At 39.9% G+C, this 18,388-nt stretch overlaps 1 protein-coding gene across 1 annotated transcript in view; it reads right to left on the bottom strand.

Annotated features, from left to right (window-relative positions):
• LOC126162943 (alsin) overlaps window positions 1-18,388 on the bottom strand; it is a 206,215-nt gene that overhangs the window by 81,715 nt on the left and 106,112 nt on the right. The window contains exons 5-6 of the mRNA XM_049919775.1: window positions 16,490-16,670; window positions 1,757-1,923 (exon numbers count right to left, since the gene is read on the bottom strand). Of these exons, the coding sequence (XP_049775732.1) occupies window positions 1,757-1,923; window positions 16,490-16,670 (348 nt within the window). The remainder of the gene's footprint in view (window positions 1-1,756; window positions 1,924-16,489; window positions 16,671-18,388) is intronic.

Below are 18,388 nucleotides of genomic sequence, written 5' to 3'. Positions count from 1 at the left end.
CGCCCCCCTCCCCTACAGAGGCAGTATGCTCCACAGGTTGAGAATCACTGCCCTATGGAATACACTGATTTTTCTGAGAATTCCAAACATCTCCCACCACTTTATAACATAGAATACTTTTCTCAATTTGACAAATCCTACAAAAGTGTCTTGATTTTTCTAAGTCTTGCTTCCATCATCAAGCACAATGTTAGAACTGCCACTCTGGTGCCTTTTATGTTTCTTGAAGGTAAACAGATTGTCATCTAATAGATCCTCAAGTCTAGTTTCGATTCTTCTGTATATTGTTCAGGTCGAGAACTTTGATGCATGAGCTGTCAAGAGGAAGGTGCAATAGTCCTCACATTTATTTGCCTTTGCTATCTTTGAAGTTGCACTGGAGATATTCTTACAAAAGTCTGACAGTATGTTTCCTATCTCACAGATTCTATTCACAAACTTGAATAATTGTTTGGTTTCTAAAGCTGTCTGCAGCAGTGTGAACATGTACTGTGAGCAAAAGATCAAACAATACTTAAGAAAAGATTACAGATGTGAAAACAGGTGGGCCGGCCGCGGTGGTCTAGCGGTTCTAGGCGCTCAGTCCGGAACCGCGCGACTGCTACGGTCGCAGGTTCGAATCCTGCCTCGGGCATGGATGTGTGTGATGTCCTTAGGTTAGTTAGGTTTAAGTAGTTCTACGTTCTAGGGGACTGATGACCACAGATGTTAAGTCCCATAGTGCTCAGAGCCATTTGAACCATTTTTTGAAAACAGGTGGCCTTATGAACAGCTGCAGTAGAGTTTCCTGCACATGAGCCTGACTATTGTTGAACCATACTCTTAATTGTGTCATGTGGGGGCAAGAAACTAGGTCGACTATGCCTAATAAAGGAAACAGTTCTAAGAAGGATGGTAAAGGTGGGAAGACATTGTCACTCTTTTCAAAAATCTCACAGTTCAACATAAGAACAGAAGAAAGATGTGTTGCTCAATATGCTGTAGTGAATGCAAAGAAATTTAAATTTATGAGTCTACACAAGAGACAAAATGTTGCTTGCGAACACAGTTGCATAACCATCTCACCGGTTTGTCACAAAATCTAAGTTGAAACAATTGCTCTTTTGACATTTCAATGACTTTTTCAACAGGGAGCTTGTAAGTAATTCATGACCAAGACCCAGAGTGCCAAGTGGCTTGGAATGGCCGCTGTATCATTCTGTACTCTATGGCATCGTTTGAATGTGGTACTGGGGTGCTTGGGTCAGCACATTGTTCTCCTGGCCTTTGTCAGCTTCTCAGAGCATGGAATTACTACTTTTCATTAAAGCAGTTTCTCAATTGGCCTCAAAAGGCTGAGTGCCCCCTGATCAAGGCACACACATGGACCACTTAGCAAAAGAGGCTACCTGATAGCTTAAAATTTTAGGCAGGCTTGTCACTGCCTTGCATACCACCCACAGACAGTCACTGTAGATGTGCATCAGTTTGGAAATCACCTCATAAGCTGTAAGTAAAAAGTGTGTGCGCACTTGCAGGGTGCACCTACATGCCACCCATCAATCATCTGAAAGTGAATGATTTCCTGTCCTTAATTTTTGCTTATCTCCATCTTGGAAGTACTGCTAATTTAGAGCTTTTCATAATACACATTATAACCTCTAAATCTAATGACAATAACAATCATCCAATAACTTTTCATAAGAATGAAAGACATATGAACATTCTCAAATATTGAGAAATGTATTTTGCAGTAAATAAAAAATATAAAGCTAACCTGTTACAATGTCATCCATGACTCCATATCCTTGCTTCACACCTGAGACCCATTCTCCAATGTAAACAGATGCTACTGATGCCATGAAATGTCCCTGCTTATGAACACCATGACCACTTGGAACACCATCCTTGAAACAGCCTTCATACAAGTCACCACATGCGTACCTTAACAACCAATGAAAGTATGCTATTTCAATCTGATTTGTCTGTGGAACAGGAAAGCAGACAAATTGAAGGGTAAGCATATGCAACAAACTTATACACTGAGCTAAATCAATAGTGCTGTTTGTTTAAACTAATTCTGAAGTCTGACAATATTATGGAAAGGATCGATTGCTACTCACCAAATAGTGGAGATGTTGAGTCATGGATGGGCACAACAAAAAGACTGCTCAACGAGTAAGCTTTTAGCCAAAAGGCCTTCTTCTGAAGTAGACAACACTCCCTCTTATTCACTCAAAAACACCTCATTCGTGCACGTCCACTGTGTCTGGTCACTGATTTCAGACTGTGAGCAACTGCACATGTGGGAGAAGCAATCTGGGTGGTGGGGGATAAGGTGTAGGCTGGGATGGGGAGGAGGAGTAGCAGTCTTCTTTTTCATAATATTGTCGTTATTCCATCATGGAATTTCCATTGTTTAATTTAATGTAATTTATTACATCACGCAAAGAGCCATGATTTTCTGTTCAGAGTAATTTATTCACATTTTTCCTTACATATCAATTGTAGTACTTCATATTCAGCACGGCAATGGCTGGGAAAGATAGTATGAATAGCTAAAATCAAACAATGGAAAGTCCAGGTTTTTAATATCAATAGCTTTAGTTTTTAAGTTGATACTACACTTTGGCATTGCAGCTCACTCCAGGTACTATACAGCAGTGTTCCCAATAAAAAAGAAAGTGTCAGTTTCAATAAAGTACATTACATAATCATACTTCACACTGAACACAGTATGGCAGTTGGAAAACATTTCTGGATGTGGCAGACATTTTATGGCTGTAATGCATATTTCCTGACTGAGATCCAAACACAACAATCTGTACTACATGATATGCCACGGAATTTCACGCAATAATTTGATTATCATAATGTGGACACTAGCAGAAATATTCTATTTTCAGTACCAAATGAATTGGTTCCATATGTAAAACAAGGGATAGTTGCAAGGTGATAAAAAAAATCGACTTCACTAGCTAGGAGAAAGATTTGATTTGAACTCAACAAAAACAGATATGGGGAGAGCCTGAACATGTATTGGGCACTGGTTGTATGGTCAACCATTACATTTTTTTTCCAATGTATTAGTAGTAATTTAGCAACAAGTTTATGATAAGACTGACCTAAAGGTTAAATCTTGTAATAAAAACACAGTTTCAACACATTGTTAGCTATATGGCACATATCTTTGTAGCAAGTCAAAATCAGTATCCGGTTATCTTGGTAACAAGTTTGTTGGTCATGCATCTAATAGTTATTAAATACTGCGTACTAAACTAAACTTTGTTTTTCTAAAAATATAATATAGTAACATTTTTACTAGTGTATTCTGTAAGAGACATGCATTGGAGTTTGGGCTAAATAGAGAAAAGTCATGTAAATACATAATGCTGCAACCAGTTACTTTTTTGAAATAGTTATTTATTTATTCCATGAACTGGGTTTAGAACCCTTTCAGGCCACCTTCAGATGGTTTTCAATAAGTTAACAGCTATATCAGGCATAATGCATCCACCATCCAGCATTATGCTAGAAATAGCTATGTAACTTATCGAAAACCATCTGAAGACAAGCCTGAAAAGGTTCAAAAACCTATTCATGGACTGAATAAATAACTATTTGAAAAAATGACCAGTTGCAGTTTTATGTATTTACACTGAATAAACAGTCACGGGATAAAAGAAAATCCAGACCTCAGCAGACATGGATGGTTTCATCTGCTGACAGTACAGATGACAGCTAAGAAAAAGAAGACTCAAGTTAAACAGGCTGCTAGTGACAAGGCCATTAGAGATGGAGCACTGGTTTAGGTTGGGCAAGGGTGGGATAGGAAATTGAGTAAGGTCTTTGCAAATGAAACCTATCAGCATTTCATTAATGTGTTTTAAGTAAACCACAGCAAACCTACATATGGATGACTTGACAGGGTTTAGAACTATGCTCCTCTGGAATGTGAGCATAAATAATTTGTGATGTAGACCTGGCTGTCACAGCTAGAGTAGTAATGATATGGGAGTTACATCTAAGGAAGAACAGAGCAATAAAAGTATCAGTGAAAGGAGTCTTTTGTCATCAGTTGTGTAGCACAAAAACTTGAAACAGCATGATGGCTGACATTTCATTTCACTGTACTTACCAAGGGTAATAGTTGTTGCTATCACAACACGTACCGAACAGTACATAATATATTGCCACCTAATGTAATGAGACAGTTAAAATAAGATGCTACCTAATATGAAAACACCTATGCAGCTGGATTATTTCATGAAGCCAGAACAACAACTACATCAACACAAGAATGAATATCTGAATTCGAGAATATGAAATTACCCCTGGGTGATCCTGTCTTCACAGATGGCATCAAGAACTGTGAATTCAAGCCAGTCCTGGCATGAGACTCATAAGAGTGTGGCCTACACAATCTGTTCAATCTTGTTGTTCCAGTAATGAAGACAGTTCTCTGAAACAGTGAACCTAATTTATAAATTATTTTTACCAGCAAAGAAAATATAACATAATCCACAGTTCATGTTGTTGCTACCATCACCAATATTCCTACAAAGTATACATACAGCATTAAAAGAAAAGAAAATTAAAATATATTATGGTGGAAATACAGAAAATTTCATGAAGAAAAGCAGAGAAAGAAAGTGACAAAAAATGCACGGGTAAGAAGATTTGAATAGCCTCCCAAAAAGTGTCTTATGAAAATCTCACCCTAGAAGAAAGAAAAAAGAAACATGCTGAGATTGAGAGGTCTTAAAATGTTCCTTCCATTCTATTGTAATTCCATTACAACCAGAGCTAGTGCATTTTAGAACTTGTGGCATGCTCCTTATACTTCTACAACAGTTGAACAACTGAAGAGTGGTACAAGCACAAATGATACAGAAATGCAGCTTATGTATTCTGCACTGAAGATGAATCCCCAATAACTTTCTGTTCACTTCCGTGGCCTAATTTGCTTTACTTTCAGTTTTCAATACTAGTTTGCCATTCCACCATTTTCTATCAGATTTTAATTATATGGATCAGCGTAATGAAAAGACTTGATGAATAAGCTTCAGGTTCCAGTACTAATAAGAAGTACAAGCTTACGGAACTGATACTCAGTAGCACTAAAAAGAGAAGTAGTAATCAAAATTATCTACAATAACTGTTAGGTCATTCCCAATGGAGAAAAAGATATCATATTTTTCAGAGGGAAACCTTTTATCCAAGATCCTAGAGTGCAAATCAGAATTTTTGCAGTCATATCACGCATTGCTGTATAAAGTGTATAACTGAAATACACATACACAAGTTCCCAACAGGGTGATTGTTATCATATGTTCTGGTTATTAATGATAAAGAAATACTGGACATTAAAACCATAATAGAAACTGCAGTGTTCTCCAAAGAATATGGAACACAGCCACACATAAAAGAAAGCTGAGCTGCTAATTATTCAGATTCAAATGAATTAAGGCTACCATCCAACAGTGGGCACACAAGGAAAGACCTCAAACAGTTCCCAAGTGGACATCACTATGCCAAAAGTGGATAAAAATTCACACACACACACATCTCCAGCCAGACAGTATCAGTCGAGTTTTCAACCCAGTATTTGAAAAAGAGCGGGTTTTTATGAATAATGCCCATAGGCAGCAGGACTCTTGTATTGGTAGGTTGGTAGTAATGCTCTATTTTGCAGATGATCTTTGCATTTTACATATCAAACAATGAAGGTGAAGTGAGAGGAGTAGTAAGTGCAATAAAATTCTGTGTTCATTTAAACCATACAGCCACTAAAACTTACAAAAAGCTACAGTAAGCATATGGTGAAGATGCACTGCCTCGTGCAACAGTGTTCAGTTGGTTCAAGGAAAACTTGTATGTGTCAAGCAAGATGGGCCTAGTGCTTGAGCTTTTGTTCTGACTGAAGTGAATGTCAACACAGTTGCTGTGAATGTCTGTGTGGATCAGCAGATAACATTACATAACCTCAGTCTTTGTTGATCAGCCCATGTATTTGGCCATGTGATAAGGCTGTATAATGGCTCTGTGCAAGCAAGCCACCTCACAACTGCAACTACTTTTGGTGCTAGGAGGTTCTCCGTCTGCCACATATTTATGTCTGACACCAAGAGCAGTTACATCAGGAAACCTATGTAAAGCAAATATCAAAATTCTGAACTGTAATCTTACAGGTTGTTACACAAAGAATGAGAATACAGATATATGTCAGAGTGGTGACGAGGAACAATCAAAATCTCCAAAAGCAGATGAGGCTCCAAGATATGGAGGAATCACTTCCCATCTTAACCATACTTTTTCATAGATATCTTGAGCATAAAATTGGCCTCAGATTGCAAGTGTCATTAAATTTTAGCCACCTCAACCAGAAGATGCAGACGTGCTATGATGTACTCCATATTTTCACTGTTTTTACAGGAATAAACTGAGACTACAACGTTCACCTTCGGTATATTAGTGAAGAAGATGTCACAAAATCAGCTAAGTTTGAAAGACTTGCATTACACTCATTTATTAATATATAAGCTGACTTTCAGTATTTCCTATGTGTAAAAGTGGGACCACTATATGCAGGTGGATGAAGACTGTACTGAGTAGACAAAAGGTAGAAGCCATCATTATGGATGAGAAAATGGGCACAAACAGCAATAGTGTGTCCACAAGGAGGTGTTTTGTACACAGTACTGTGGAACTTAGTGGTGAAGGCCAAGAATACACAGACAATTTAGTCATTGTAACACAGTAAATTTGAAAGTACTTAATAACAAAAGCATAACAATGGCACAATGTGCTCTGAATATTGTGCAAAACTGGTGCAGCAACAGCATCTAAGGGTAGTCCCAAGAAAACAGTTGTAGTATTGTTCACAAGGAAGCACATCATGGACATGTACAGGAATCTTAAGCTCTTCAACAAATTCTACTGGAGAGGGTGTTGTGAAGTATGTTGGGGTAATCCTGGATGCAAAACTGTCATGGATCCCTCGCATAAAGAATATACGTTCCAACACAAAAGGTGCTCTTATGTGCACTAAAAAGGCCTGTTGTAAAAACTGGGGTCAAATCTCCAGGAGTAGGTACTGAATAAAAATATCTGTACTACGATAATTCATGGGACTACAGTGTGGTGGAATAAAAGAGAACAGAAGGTGGCAGCTAAGGAGCTTGGTAAGCTGCAATGTCTGACCTGCTTAGCTATTAAAAGTAGAATTAGAAGCACATCAACGTTGCTCTTTTGGAGGCCATGCTGGTTTTCAATGGAGGCAGTGGTAAACAGGTTCTGGCAGTAACTGAAAACCTTTAGGATGTCCAAAACCCCACCCCAATATAATAAATGTGGTAAATATTGCAATGGTTTGTGAAATGTCTGTTGACTATATAACTTCCAAATGTTTCAATAAATCTTCCAAGGTAACAATTGACAGTAGGAAGCAGTGGAAGGACGAACCACAATATCATTCAGGGAACACAGATAGTCTGATTTAATTATGGGTTGAAAACAGATGAAGGTGCTGGCTCAGGGTACAGCCCAGAGTTAGTGAAGTTAGCCACAGTATAGCAGATGGAAATATGTGCCATCAGCGTTTGTACAGGGGAGGAACTGTGTAGCAGCTACTAGGATCATGACATCTATATTTGTTCAGACTGTCAAGCAATTCTGAAATCTCTATCAGCCTCTGTAATGAGATCAAAGACCATTGCACAGTGCCATGAAGGTCCTGTGTGGATAGGATAAAGTAGCAGGGTAAACCTGCTGTGGGTCCCTGGTCACTCTGAAATTAGTGGCAATGAGCAAGTAGATAGGCTGACAAGGACAGAAGCAATAACTCCATCTGTTGGACCAGAATACACTTTAACCATCACTAAGGCAATGGTAAATATCAAACCTACGTAGGTGGATCAGTAGGCAGCACACAGGGTATTGGACTAAGTTCCAACAATGGAAACATCAAGTTAATAATGCTGAGGCCATGTTTTAAGTGAAGTTCTGCAATCCTGGAATTGAACAGGAACCAGATTAAACTCATGTAGGACTAGTGGCTGGCTATGGAAATTTCAAGAAACACCTGGACATGATGGATATAGAGAAAGAAGTCCCTAAGTGTAGACTATGTGGTGAGGAAGATGAAACCACATCACATTTAATCTTTTGATATTAAGTGTTGGAGGTCAAATGAGACAGAAAATTTAGATCATTAACTGCTCAAGAAATTGTGTCTAACAAAGAATTAGTAAAGGGTCTCCTACTACTTTTTCATGGTACTTGCTGGCTTTACTAGAATGACAGAGAGAGAAATTGCACAATACACTCAATTTCGGAGTTGGCAATAGCAGGCTAAGATCTCTATTGCTTTGTCTCCCTATGCCAAACAAATCAAATCGAATGGGAAGAGTGTTTCCATATGAGCTCTAACTTATCCTATTTTCTGGTAATGATCATTTGATGAGTGTTATGTCGGAGCAGCTCAGTGGATACGTGATAAAGTGCCAGATTACAAATCGAAAGGTCTTGGGTTTGATCCTCAGTCAGTCCCAGGATTTTTATCTGTCACATATCACTTCATTCACCTTTGGCAATGTTTGTTAATGTGAAAAATGCTGTGTCACACCGTGGTCCACATTAGGCTGTAGGTCCCTCTATGACTGGCTGAGTAAGCCAGTTCAAAGGTCAAAGGAAGGCAATGGCTTACCGTCTCCTGTAGGACCATATCCAGCAATGCACTGTAGTGTTCAAACCAACCTTCAGGCTGATGTCAGCTTGCTTACTTTTTACATGGGACAAAGCAATATGTTGTCCAACTCTTCTTGGAACATACCCCCTCAGAATTTTAACAGTAAACCTCTAAATCAAGCACAGCACCTATCTTGTAGCATCTGCCACTTTGGGTCTTCTCTGTCTCCTTTGCTAACCCAATCTGGTAAGGATTATAAGCTGATGTGCAATACACAAGAATCAGGTGAACTGGTGATTTGTGAACTGTTTCTTTCATGGATGAATTACATTCCTTATTATTATTCCAACAAATCTCAGACTGGTTTCTGCTTTTACATGAGTATTATGTGATCAATCCACTAGGTCACTACGTACAGGTACTTTACAGTTATTACCATTTCCGTGATTTATTGCCCACAATGTAATTAAACAGTAAAGGATCTCATTGCCTATTTATAGATAATATGTTACAGTTATTTACATTTGAGATCAATTGCCAGTCTCTGCACCAACTGTTGATCCTCTGTAGGTCTTCTGCATTTCACTGCAGTCTTCAAATATTGCAGTCTTCCTCATAGAGAACAGCACTGTCCATAAAGAAACTCGTGGAGTTTCCAATGTTAAAGACTAGGTCATTTACATTTATTATAAATAATTACGACCTTGTACCACTCCCATGTTGGGTACCCCTGAAATTACCTTCACACCTGCTGATTTTGTTCAATTAAGAACTACAGCAGAAGTGTAGAATTGTTGACAGGCAAAGACTTAAAGAAAGGAAATGTGGTAGCTTGCAGAGTAATCCTTTTTTGAGCTAGAGCTCCCCCCCCCCCCCCCCCCCCCCCCACACACATTCCCACACACACATACCTATGGCGCCCCTACATGGCGTCAGCTGAATGAATGGTGGGTTTTGTAACCGTGACTGTTCCGCTCGTGGGGTTGCCGAGAACAAAAGCACAGCGGGACTGAATGGAGTGGCCTGCAAACAAACAAAATGGATGAACGGCAAAGGATGGGTACGAACAATGATTGACGACTGAGCAAGACCCTACAAACAACAACATGCAAGAAGCAACGGGGTTACAAGTGAAAAACCTCAGGAATCAACAACGTCCACTCATACACGGAAACAAGCAAAGTAAACGCGCTGTCTGTAGGCGAGATGTCGATAGACTCACGCAAATATCAGACTGCCTCGCTGAGAGAGGGGCAGGTGGTTAAATACATGATAGGGTACATCGCTATTGGCCACTGGGACCACGTTCTGCACTGTGGCACCGTCACATTGTACGGGGCCCAGAAGCGCGCGCAGCCACAGCTTACAGTACGACAGCTGCAGACACCTCTAGTGGTAATCGAGGTCCATGTGGTCTGGCACGGATCTGAAACTCGTGGCGCTCGGTACCACAGTGGGGGTTGTGTCAGGCGGAGTGGATAGAGGAAAAAAAGGGAGATGAGAGGCAGAGAGGGGGGTGGGGGTGGGGGGCAGGTGGGTGGGTAGTGACTCAGAGGGAGGCAGCAGGTTTGCCAGCTAGGAATGTAAGAGGAAGGAGTGGCAGATGCAAGAGCTCGGCTTGTGATGCTCAGTTGTCACAGCCAGTGGGGAATGGTACATGGTGGTGACGACATGGGGACATGAATTAGGAGGAATTTGAAGGAAGGAGAAAGAAGAAATTGTTGGGTGGAGGGTGAAGGGACAAAGGTTACTGGATATTGAGGCAAGGATGATTATGGAGTGAAAGCTGTGTTGTAAGGATAACTCCTATCTGCATAGTGCAGAAAAATTGGTGGTGGAGGGAAGGATCCACATGGCAGGGTAATGAAGCAGCCATTAAAATTGAGCATATTATGCTCATCTGCATGTTATTCCAATGGGTGGTCAACTTTGTCCTTGGTAACAGGTTCATGATGGGCATCCATCCTGGAGGATGGCTGGCTGGTAGTCACATTGACATAATGATGAACTGTGCAGTGTTTGCAACAGAGATGGTATGTGAAATGCCTGTTTTCACAGGTCGCCCGGCCTTTGATGAGGTAGTATAAGCCTGTGACAGGACTGGACTACAAAGCGCTGGCTGGGTGGATTAGGTAGGTCTTGCACCTTGGTCTGTCACAGGGATCAATTTTATATTCTGGGCATCCACAGCTGTTGAAAGGCATGACGTTAAGACTTTTGCTGACAGCTGGGAAAGTGGTTGTTTTGTTGACACACACCAGGTTTTTACTCACAACAAGAAGGTTTAGCCACGGGATTGCCATTTGCATATTGCTTAGCAAATATTTTTGTAACTAACTTCGAGCAAGAATTCATGGTAAAGTTCTGTCAGCATGTCAGGAGATTAATTTAATGGAATGGATACGATGATGATGTTTTCATATTATATCATGGTTTTGCCAGGATCTAAATAGTCTATAAACAAAAAGCTACAGTTTACTGTGCAGTGCGTAGAGAATGACATTTTACCTTTTCGGACCTCCAATTGACCGTAAAAAAATGGAAAAATTGGCTTTGATATTTACCAAAAACCAAGTGCGACAGATCTTGTTACACCCAAGGAAATATAAATCCGTAGCATTCCAAGCCATGGTAAACCATATGTATGAAGTGTGCCATATTAGTGATGCTCAAATAGCTTAATATGAAGTTATATAGCGTATAGCATATCAAAACAGTTATGAACAAAAATTTGTTAATGCAATTAATAGAAGCATATTAAAAAACAAAACTGTTCTTTCCTATAATTGATCAGAGACAGATCTTATAAAGCTTAGACCAGCCAACCAGATAAAAGAACACACTGTTTTCAGAAGAATACATCTGGGTGCAGTATCCAAAAAATAGGCGGATCTATGGCACCTAACAACAACATTCCTGCAGATCGGATCTAGGTAGTACAGTCAGACATAAGCAAAAAAACAGCGGTAAATCAATACAATGAAATGGGTGTATGCTGCATTAAATGCTACGATTACCCTAAGAAATATATAGGACAAAGTGGTAGGTCATATGGCAAAAGATATCAAGAGCACATTAATTTAAATAATCCCCAATCTGCACTAACAATGCATTTATGCACAGTGGAACACAGCACCATAAACCCTTCAGAAAATTTAAAAATATTTTATAAAAAGGAGAAACACCATGTTTTGAATGTATATGGGGAAGTAGAAATTTTTAGAAATAAAAAAGAAAATGTACAGTTCACATTGAATACTCAATTAGAATTAAAGAACCACAATATTATGACTAATTTTGATTGTTTATACAATTAGCTATTAGTATGTAATAAAATTCAATATTAAACTGGTTAGTAAAGAGAGCAACCCAGAGCTCCTAGTCATGGGTATATGATGTCACATGGTCCACAAGATAGTTTCTGTCCTGCCAGCCTTTTCGCCCATCTTAGTCACTTGTGTGGGCTGTTTCTACTCTTCCCACCAACATCTGGGTTGCCCTACCCTCGCACCAATAAGAAAGTGTACCCTGCACCACTCCACATAGTAATTTGCATTATGCCCCCACTAATCACATCAGCAGTGACTATTTTACAGCCAATCCAGCTTTTTAAAAATATTTCTTCTTTTAGGTGTAGGAATATTTAAGAGCAAGGGTCTATAACTAGACCAAATTTTAAAAAAATTAATGGACCACATCTTTGTCATCCTTTGTTTGTTGTTCAATGCAATGTAGATGATTGAATAATAAGTATATCTTAACCACAAGTGATGGGTACACCTATGACTTTTTAACATTGTGAGTATATTTTAGATACAACCATTTTAATTTTAACATTCCACAAAGCTGAGACGTTGTAAATTATTCTTTACCATGTACGCTGCACCTGATGGTACGGCTTTCGGCTGCAAAACTGGTTGCATGTCACTAAAACATTGTGCACTTTAGGAGGGGTGGGAAGGATCTTGAGTAGAATGACCCTCATTTCAGGGTGTAATGAGAGAGAATCAAAGCCCTGATGAAGGATGTGGTTCAGCTATTCCAGTCCAAGTTGATATTGGGTGACAATGGGGAGCAAATGATTCTTGTGTGTCGTGGGAGATTGTGGGTATGTGAGGATGTAGCAAGGAAAGTGTTTTTGAACTAGGTTCTTGAGGGGTAGTGAAGTATCTGTCTGTGAAAACATTTCTGAGACATACAAAATAATGGGCAGAGGATTACTTGTCACTGCAGGTATGTCATCTATGGGTGGGCATGCTGTACGGGAGTGATTTTTTTTTTTTTGGTGAGGGAGGGTTGACAGCTACAATTGGCAATATGGGATTGTTGTGTTTGTGGATTTTGGGGAGCATGTAGAAGACGGGTAAGCATGGTGTCAATGGGGTGAGGAGAGAGATGGACTTGGCGAAGAGGTTCTGGGAAGGGCCTAAAGATTTCAGTAGGGATTGGAGATAATGTTGGACTTCAGGGATGGTATCATTATGGCAGAGATTGGACTGGAAGAGTTTAAACAGTTGGCAGAAGTCTCATGTCAGTTAGTCACTGCTAACTCCTGAACACTGCTCAGTTGGGATAGTTAAGATAACATAGACAACAGATGATGCAGTTTGAGAATGTCTTAATAAATATTATGATTAATGGAAAATCTCATATAAAGATGTGAAACAAATACTAACAAAGAGATAGAGGGGCTGGCCAGTACTTACCTCAGCTCAGTACAGCCGATAGATACACATAAAACAGAACCGAAAATTTACGTTCCTAGATTTCGGAACAAATGTTCCTTCATCGGGGAGGAGAGAGGGGAAAGAAAGGGAAGAGGGGAAAGGAGATTCAGTTACTCACAACCCAGGTTATGAAGCAACAGGGAAAGGTCCTTCTCCAAAACCCAAGCCACCTTCCTGGATGTTGACCTTCATCTTGTTGAAGCTCACATCCACACCTCTGTCCGTATCAAACCCACAAACAAACAGTAGTACCTTCACTTTGATAGCTGCCAGCCATTCCACATCAAACGCTCCCTTCCCTACAGCCTAGGTATTCGTGGCAAACGTATCTGCTCCAGTGACGAATCCCTCAACAATTACACCAATAACCTGACCAGTGCTTTCCTCTCCCGCAACTATCCTGCAGACCTTGTCCACAAACAGATCTTCCGAGCAATACATTCCTCCCCGTCCAACAACAATGTTCCTACCCCCAGACCACACAGAAGCATCCCCCTTGTCACCCAATATTATCCTGGCCTCGAAAACATCAACAAATTACTCCGCCAGGGATCAAGTCAACCCCTGAAATGAGATCATCCCTTGACAAAATTCTCCCCACACCACCCAGAGTTGCCTTTCGTCGCCCCCCTAACCTCCATAACATCCTTGTTAAACCCTACAATATTCCCAGACTACCTTCTCTACCCAGCGGTTCCTACCCCTGTAACCGACCCCGCTGCAGAACCTGCCCCATGCATCCCCCCACAACCACCTACTCCAGCCCCGCTACTGGTAAAACATACACAATTCAAGGCAGGGCCACGTGTGAAACTACACATGTCATTTATCAACTGACATGCCTGCACTGCACAGCCTTTTACATCGGCATGACAACAACTAAACTGGCTGAGCACATGAATGGACACAGACGAACTGTCCACCTAGGAGATGCCCAATACCCAGTAGCGGAGCATGCCCTCCAGCATAATTCTAGGGACCTAGGAACCTGCTACACTGTATGTGCCATTTGGCTCCTCCCACCCAACACCAGTCCCTCTGAACTGCGGAGATGTGAACTTGCACTCCAACACATCCTTTCATCCTGCCATTCCCCTGGACTGAACGTACGTTAAACAACCTCACTCCCATTTACTCTTCAGTCTTCTCCTCTTTCCCTTTCCTCTTTAGCCATTCACGCATCTTTTCATCCTACATAGCTGTGTTTATCTTTATACTATATACATACCCCTTTACTTCTGTATGCATGCTCTTTGGTTTGAAGCTGGCACAGTACTTACAGTAGAATATCTTTGGCTTCCCTCTGACAACCATGCATCCATCCTTGCTACCCTCCCTATTTTCCTTTCCCTGTTGCTTCATAACCTGGGTTGTGAGTAACTGAATCTCCTTTCCCTTCTTCCCTTTCTTTCCCCTCTCTCCTCCCCGATGAAGGAACATTTGTTCCGAAAGCTAGGAACGTAAATTTTCGGTTCTGTTTTATGTGTATCTATCGGCTGTACTGAGCTGAGGTAAGTACTGGCCAGCCCCTCTATCTCTTTGTTAGTATTAATAAATATTATCTTTGATTTTTTTTATTATGTTGCCCTGAGAAAGCAGGTTTGGCACATAGCAAAAATATGCAGAAAAAGGTATACTGGAAGCTACTCGTACAAAAATTTGAATCAGATTTTGTAGTATACTTAATCAGTTTTCCATGGACTGGTTCTAACTAAGCCCGGTCTCAACCTACAGTAACATACTGTCCCTAAACACTCCAGCCAACAGTTTTCACCCCATCTGTCGTATCATCTCCTCCTCCTCCTCCTCATCTCTCACCCTGTTTATTTGCCGCCCTCTGCCAATGTGTCCGCCCGTCTTTCCCTGCTCCTCTCCTTTTTTTCCCCACCTCCCTGCCCCAAAATCTCCTGACACTGCACCTGTTCGCAGTCTTGTCCCTGCATGCCTCACCAGACAGTGTTTGTCTCTCTCTTTCTCTCTCTGCCTACCAATATACTACTCTCTCTTTCCCTTCCCACCCCCTCCAGATTCCAGTTCGAGATGTTGGAGTTGGTGGTCGTGTGAGCATGAGATGTGCTTGCTTGTGTGTGTATCTCTTTTATTGATGAACACTGTGGCTGAAGTGTCTTTTAGTTGTGCCTGTCTGTAACGTGACATGTCTTTTTATGGTAAGTATCAATCTGTCTTTTCCTACATTGTTGATATCCCTACCTGGAGTTTATAGTATTTGATTAACACAGCATATGCTAACATCTGTCTCATATTCTACTAGTGAGCAAGAATTTTTCTCTCATGTGACTTCTCAACCTCTCCACGAGCAAAAGGTAGCAGGGTCAGAGAGATAATGTGTGTTGTTGTATTAAACTAAGTAATTTTCTGTGACATGGCAAAGAAATAGATTTCTAGGGCACATGCTAGTGTGAGCTCAAGTGTATCATTGTTCAATAAATTACGCAGATATGAAAACAACCTTCAGAACCTGTACAATTGGGATAGCAAATATGCTGAATAGAATTTAAGCTCAAGAAAAATCCTTCCTCAAAATAACATAAAGTGAAGTACACAGTCTCATAAAATTCGAGAGAGAGAGAGAGAGAGAGAGAGAGAGAGACTCCAATAGCACATTCTGAAGAAGTAACACTCCTTCTAGAAACAACACCCATTAAAACAAACATGTCCACAACAGATAAAAAATGAAAGTTGCAGCATGCTGTAGCTTTGGGTTGGTTTATTGGGAAAGCCACATGGTTTAAATGCAGAACAAGCATTTGAGAAAGGCTACAATTTTTAAAATGCCCCAATTGTGACAGCTTCATCTTGCATCAATGATCATTATTGCTTTACGCATATGGTGAGAATCAAAACTATGTTACCAATTACTACACTAAAGTTGAATATTGTACATGTTTAGTACATAGTTAATAGATGCATGTTCATTTCAGTTGAGCAGTTACAATTTTGAATCACCCCATGCTTATTAGAACGCTAAAAATAACAAACTTGTCAAAGAGTTTGAAAATACTGTACCTGAAAGCAGTGTTTTCCATTTTGCAAATATTTAATAATTACTATTCGTAGATAACTGTATTAATACCTCATAACACCATATCCATTCTGCAGCCCATCTTTCCACTCTCCTTCATAAGTGGATACTGCTGGAATGTCTAATTTCCCAAATCCATGTTGAAGGTTGTTCTGAAACTGCCCTACATATGTTTTTCCATCAGGCCAGACAAGTTTCCCAGATCCCTGCATTTTACCACTGCACCATCGACCTGTAATTATAATATGCGTAAAATATATATTCTAAATATAGTGCTACAACAGTTTAACCTATTTACTACAAAATGTGAGAGATATGGCAAGCATCTGTTTATCCCTTATTGTTTTGTGTGTATCTCTCTGCTGTGTTTATAGCACAGGATTGCACATTCATTATGTGATAACATGGTTTTTTGGCAACAACTGCCTTGCATGATTGCTGCATTAAAAAGTATTCTATTTACTTATTAGCTTGCTTACAAATAAAGAAATATTTTGTTGTTCTTTATGTGGCATAACACTTTCTGAATTGTATAATGCTTTATACTGACTAGAAACTTGTTTATTATTCTGAGGTTATATTTCTGTGTAACAACATAGTTTCACAACTATTACAATATTACTAGGTTGAGACAAGACAAACAGCACCTTGGAATAAATTAGTTTCATGCACTGGCTGTACTTTACATCCATTTTATTTTATTTTGTATATTATGACACTTCAGCTGAGTAGCCATTTGTTTAACCTGTTAAACACAGATGTTTTGGGTTACAGTCACACAAGTTTGTGGACAACGCATGATAGGCTGGGCTTAAGAGCTGTAGCCGTGATATCCAGTTCATTGCAAACTGTAGTACACTACCAAGCTATTTACTAGTGTGAGCGAACACTGAACTGTGTGCGGTGATAATTTGTGGCAAACAAGACAAAAATAAACCTGTGCTTATCTCTGACTTGTTTGCCACAAGGTATCACTGTACACTGAACTGCTTTCCATAACTGAGTTACAGGGTATTACAAGGATCAATATTAAGTATTTGTCTCACACGTGATCTCCTGATAGTATGCAACTAAGGGAATTAAAGCAGATGAGATAACTGAATCTACTGTCATTTTTCGCGATGCTCCAGCATCTTCAAACACAAGTTTAACACTCAGACCAATATGGAGAAAAGATTCAGTATTGATACAATGGAGCAACAATAATGTAAAATCAAAAGCTGGCCGAGTCCTCAACTGATTACAGTCAAAAGTATAAACAATTTAAGTTTCTCAGGTAAATGTACAAAGCAAGAAAACTTTATCAAGCTATCCTCCAGCCTCCAGTGGTTAAGGAAGTTATCAACCAACCAATACAAGAATGGGGAAAATTACAGTTTTGGAAGTACTAAACAAGGCAAAAATTACTGCCCTGCTCCAAAAATACACAAATATCTATATAGAAAAATTGTGTGTTGTGTGACAGAACTGCTGGTCAGTACTTACCTTCTGAAGACAAAATGTGTAGTACTGCTGATACACACATATAAAAGAGAGACACCACATAACTTTTGGAAATAATAGTTCCTTTGTCATAGAGGAGAGAGAGAAAAGTTAGGGAAGGTTAAAAAGGAAGGACAGGTCATTCAAACACCAATGTGAGAGAGAGCCACCTGCAGTGATGACAAAGGTAGACAATGATGAAGCGGCAGACATCAGAGGTAGTAGGTCAAAGATGGTACACTAGTAACCATTGTGCCAGGTTCACTCCATAGATGGTAATGTCACAGTGAGAAGACAGATTAGAGGTAAGGGGACGCATTGTGCAATTAAGGTCTGGGAAGAAAGAGATAATCACAACATATTTTATATTTTAAGAAAAAGAGAGGAGGAAATGTAATGACAGAGATTAAATCCAAGAGGTTGTCAATAAGGAAGGTTGTGTGGGAGGGCAAGTTTCTATCTCCAGAG

Source organism: Schistocerca cancellata, chromosome 2 (genome assembly GCF_023864275.1).
Source record: "Schistocerca cancellata isolate TAMUIC-IGC-003103 chromosome 2, iqSchCanc2.1, whole genome shotgun sequence".
Lineage (NCBI taxonomy): Eukaryota > Metazoa > Arthropoda > Insecta > Orthoptera > Acrididae > Schistocerca > Schistocerca cancellata.
Note: the sequence above shows the minus strand (reverse complement) of the source record. Positions and strands in the feature narration are given on the sequence as shown.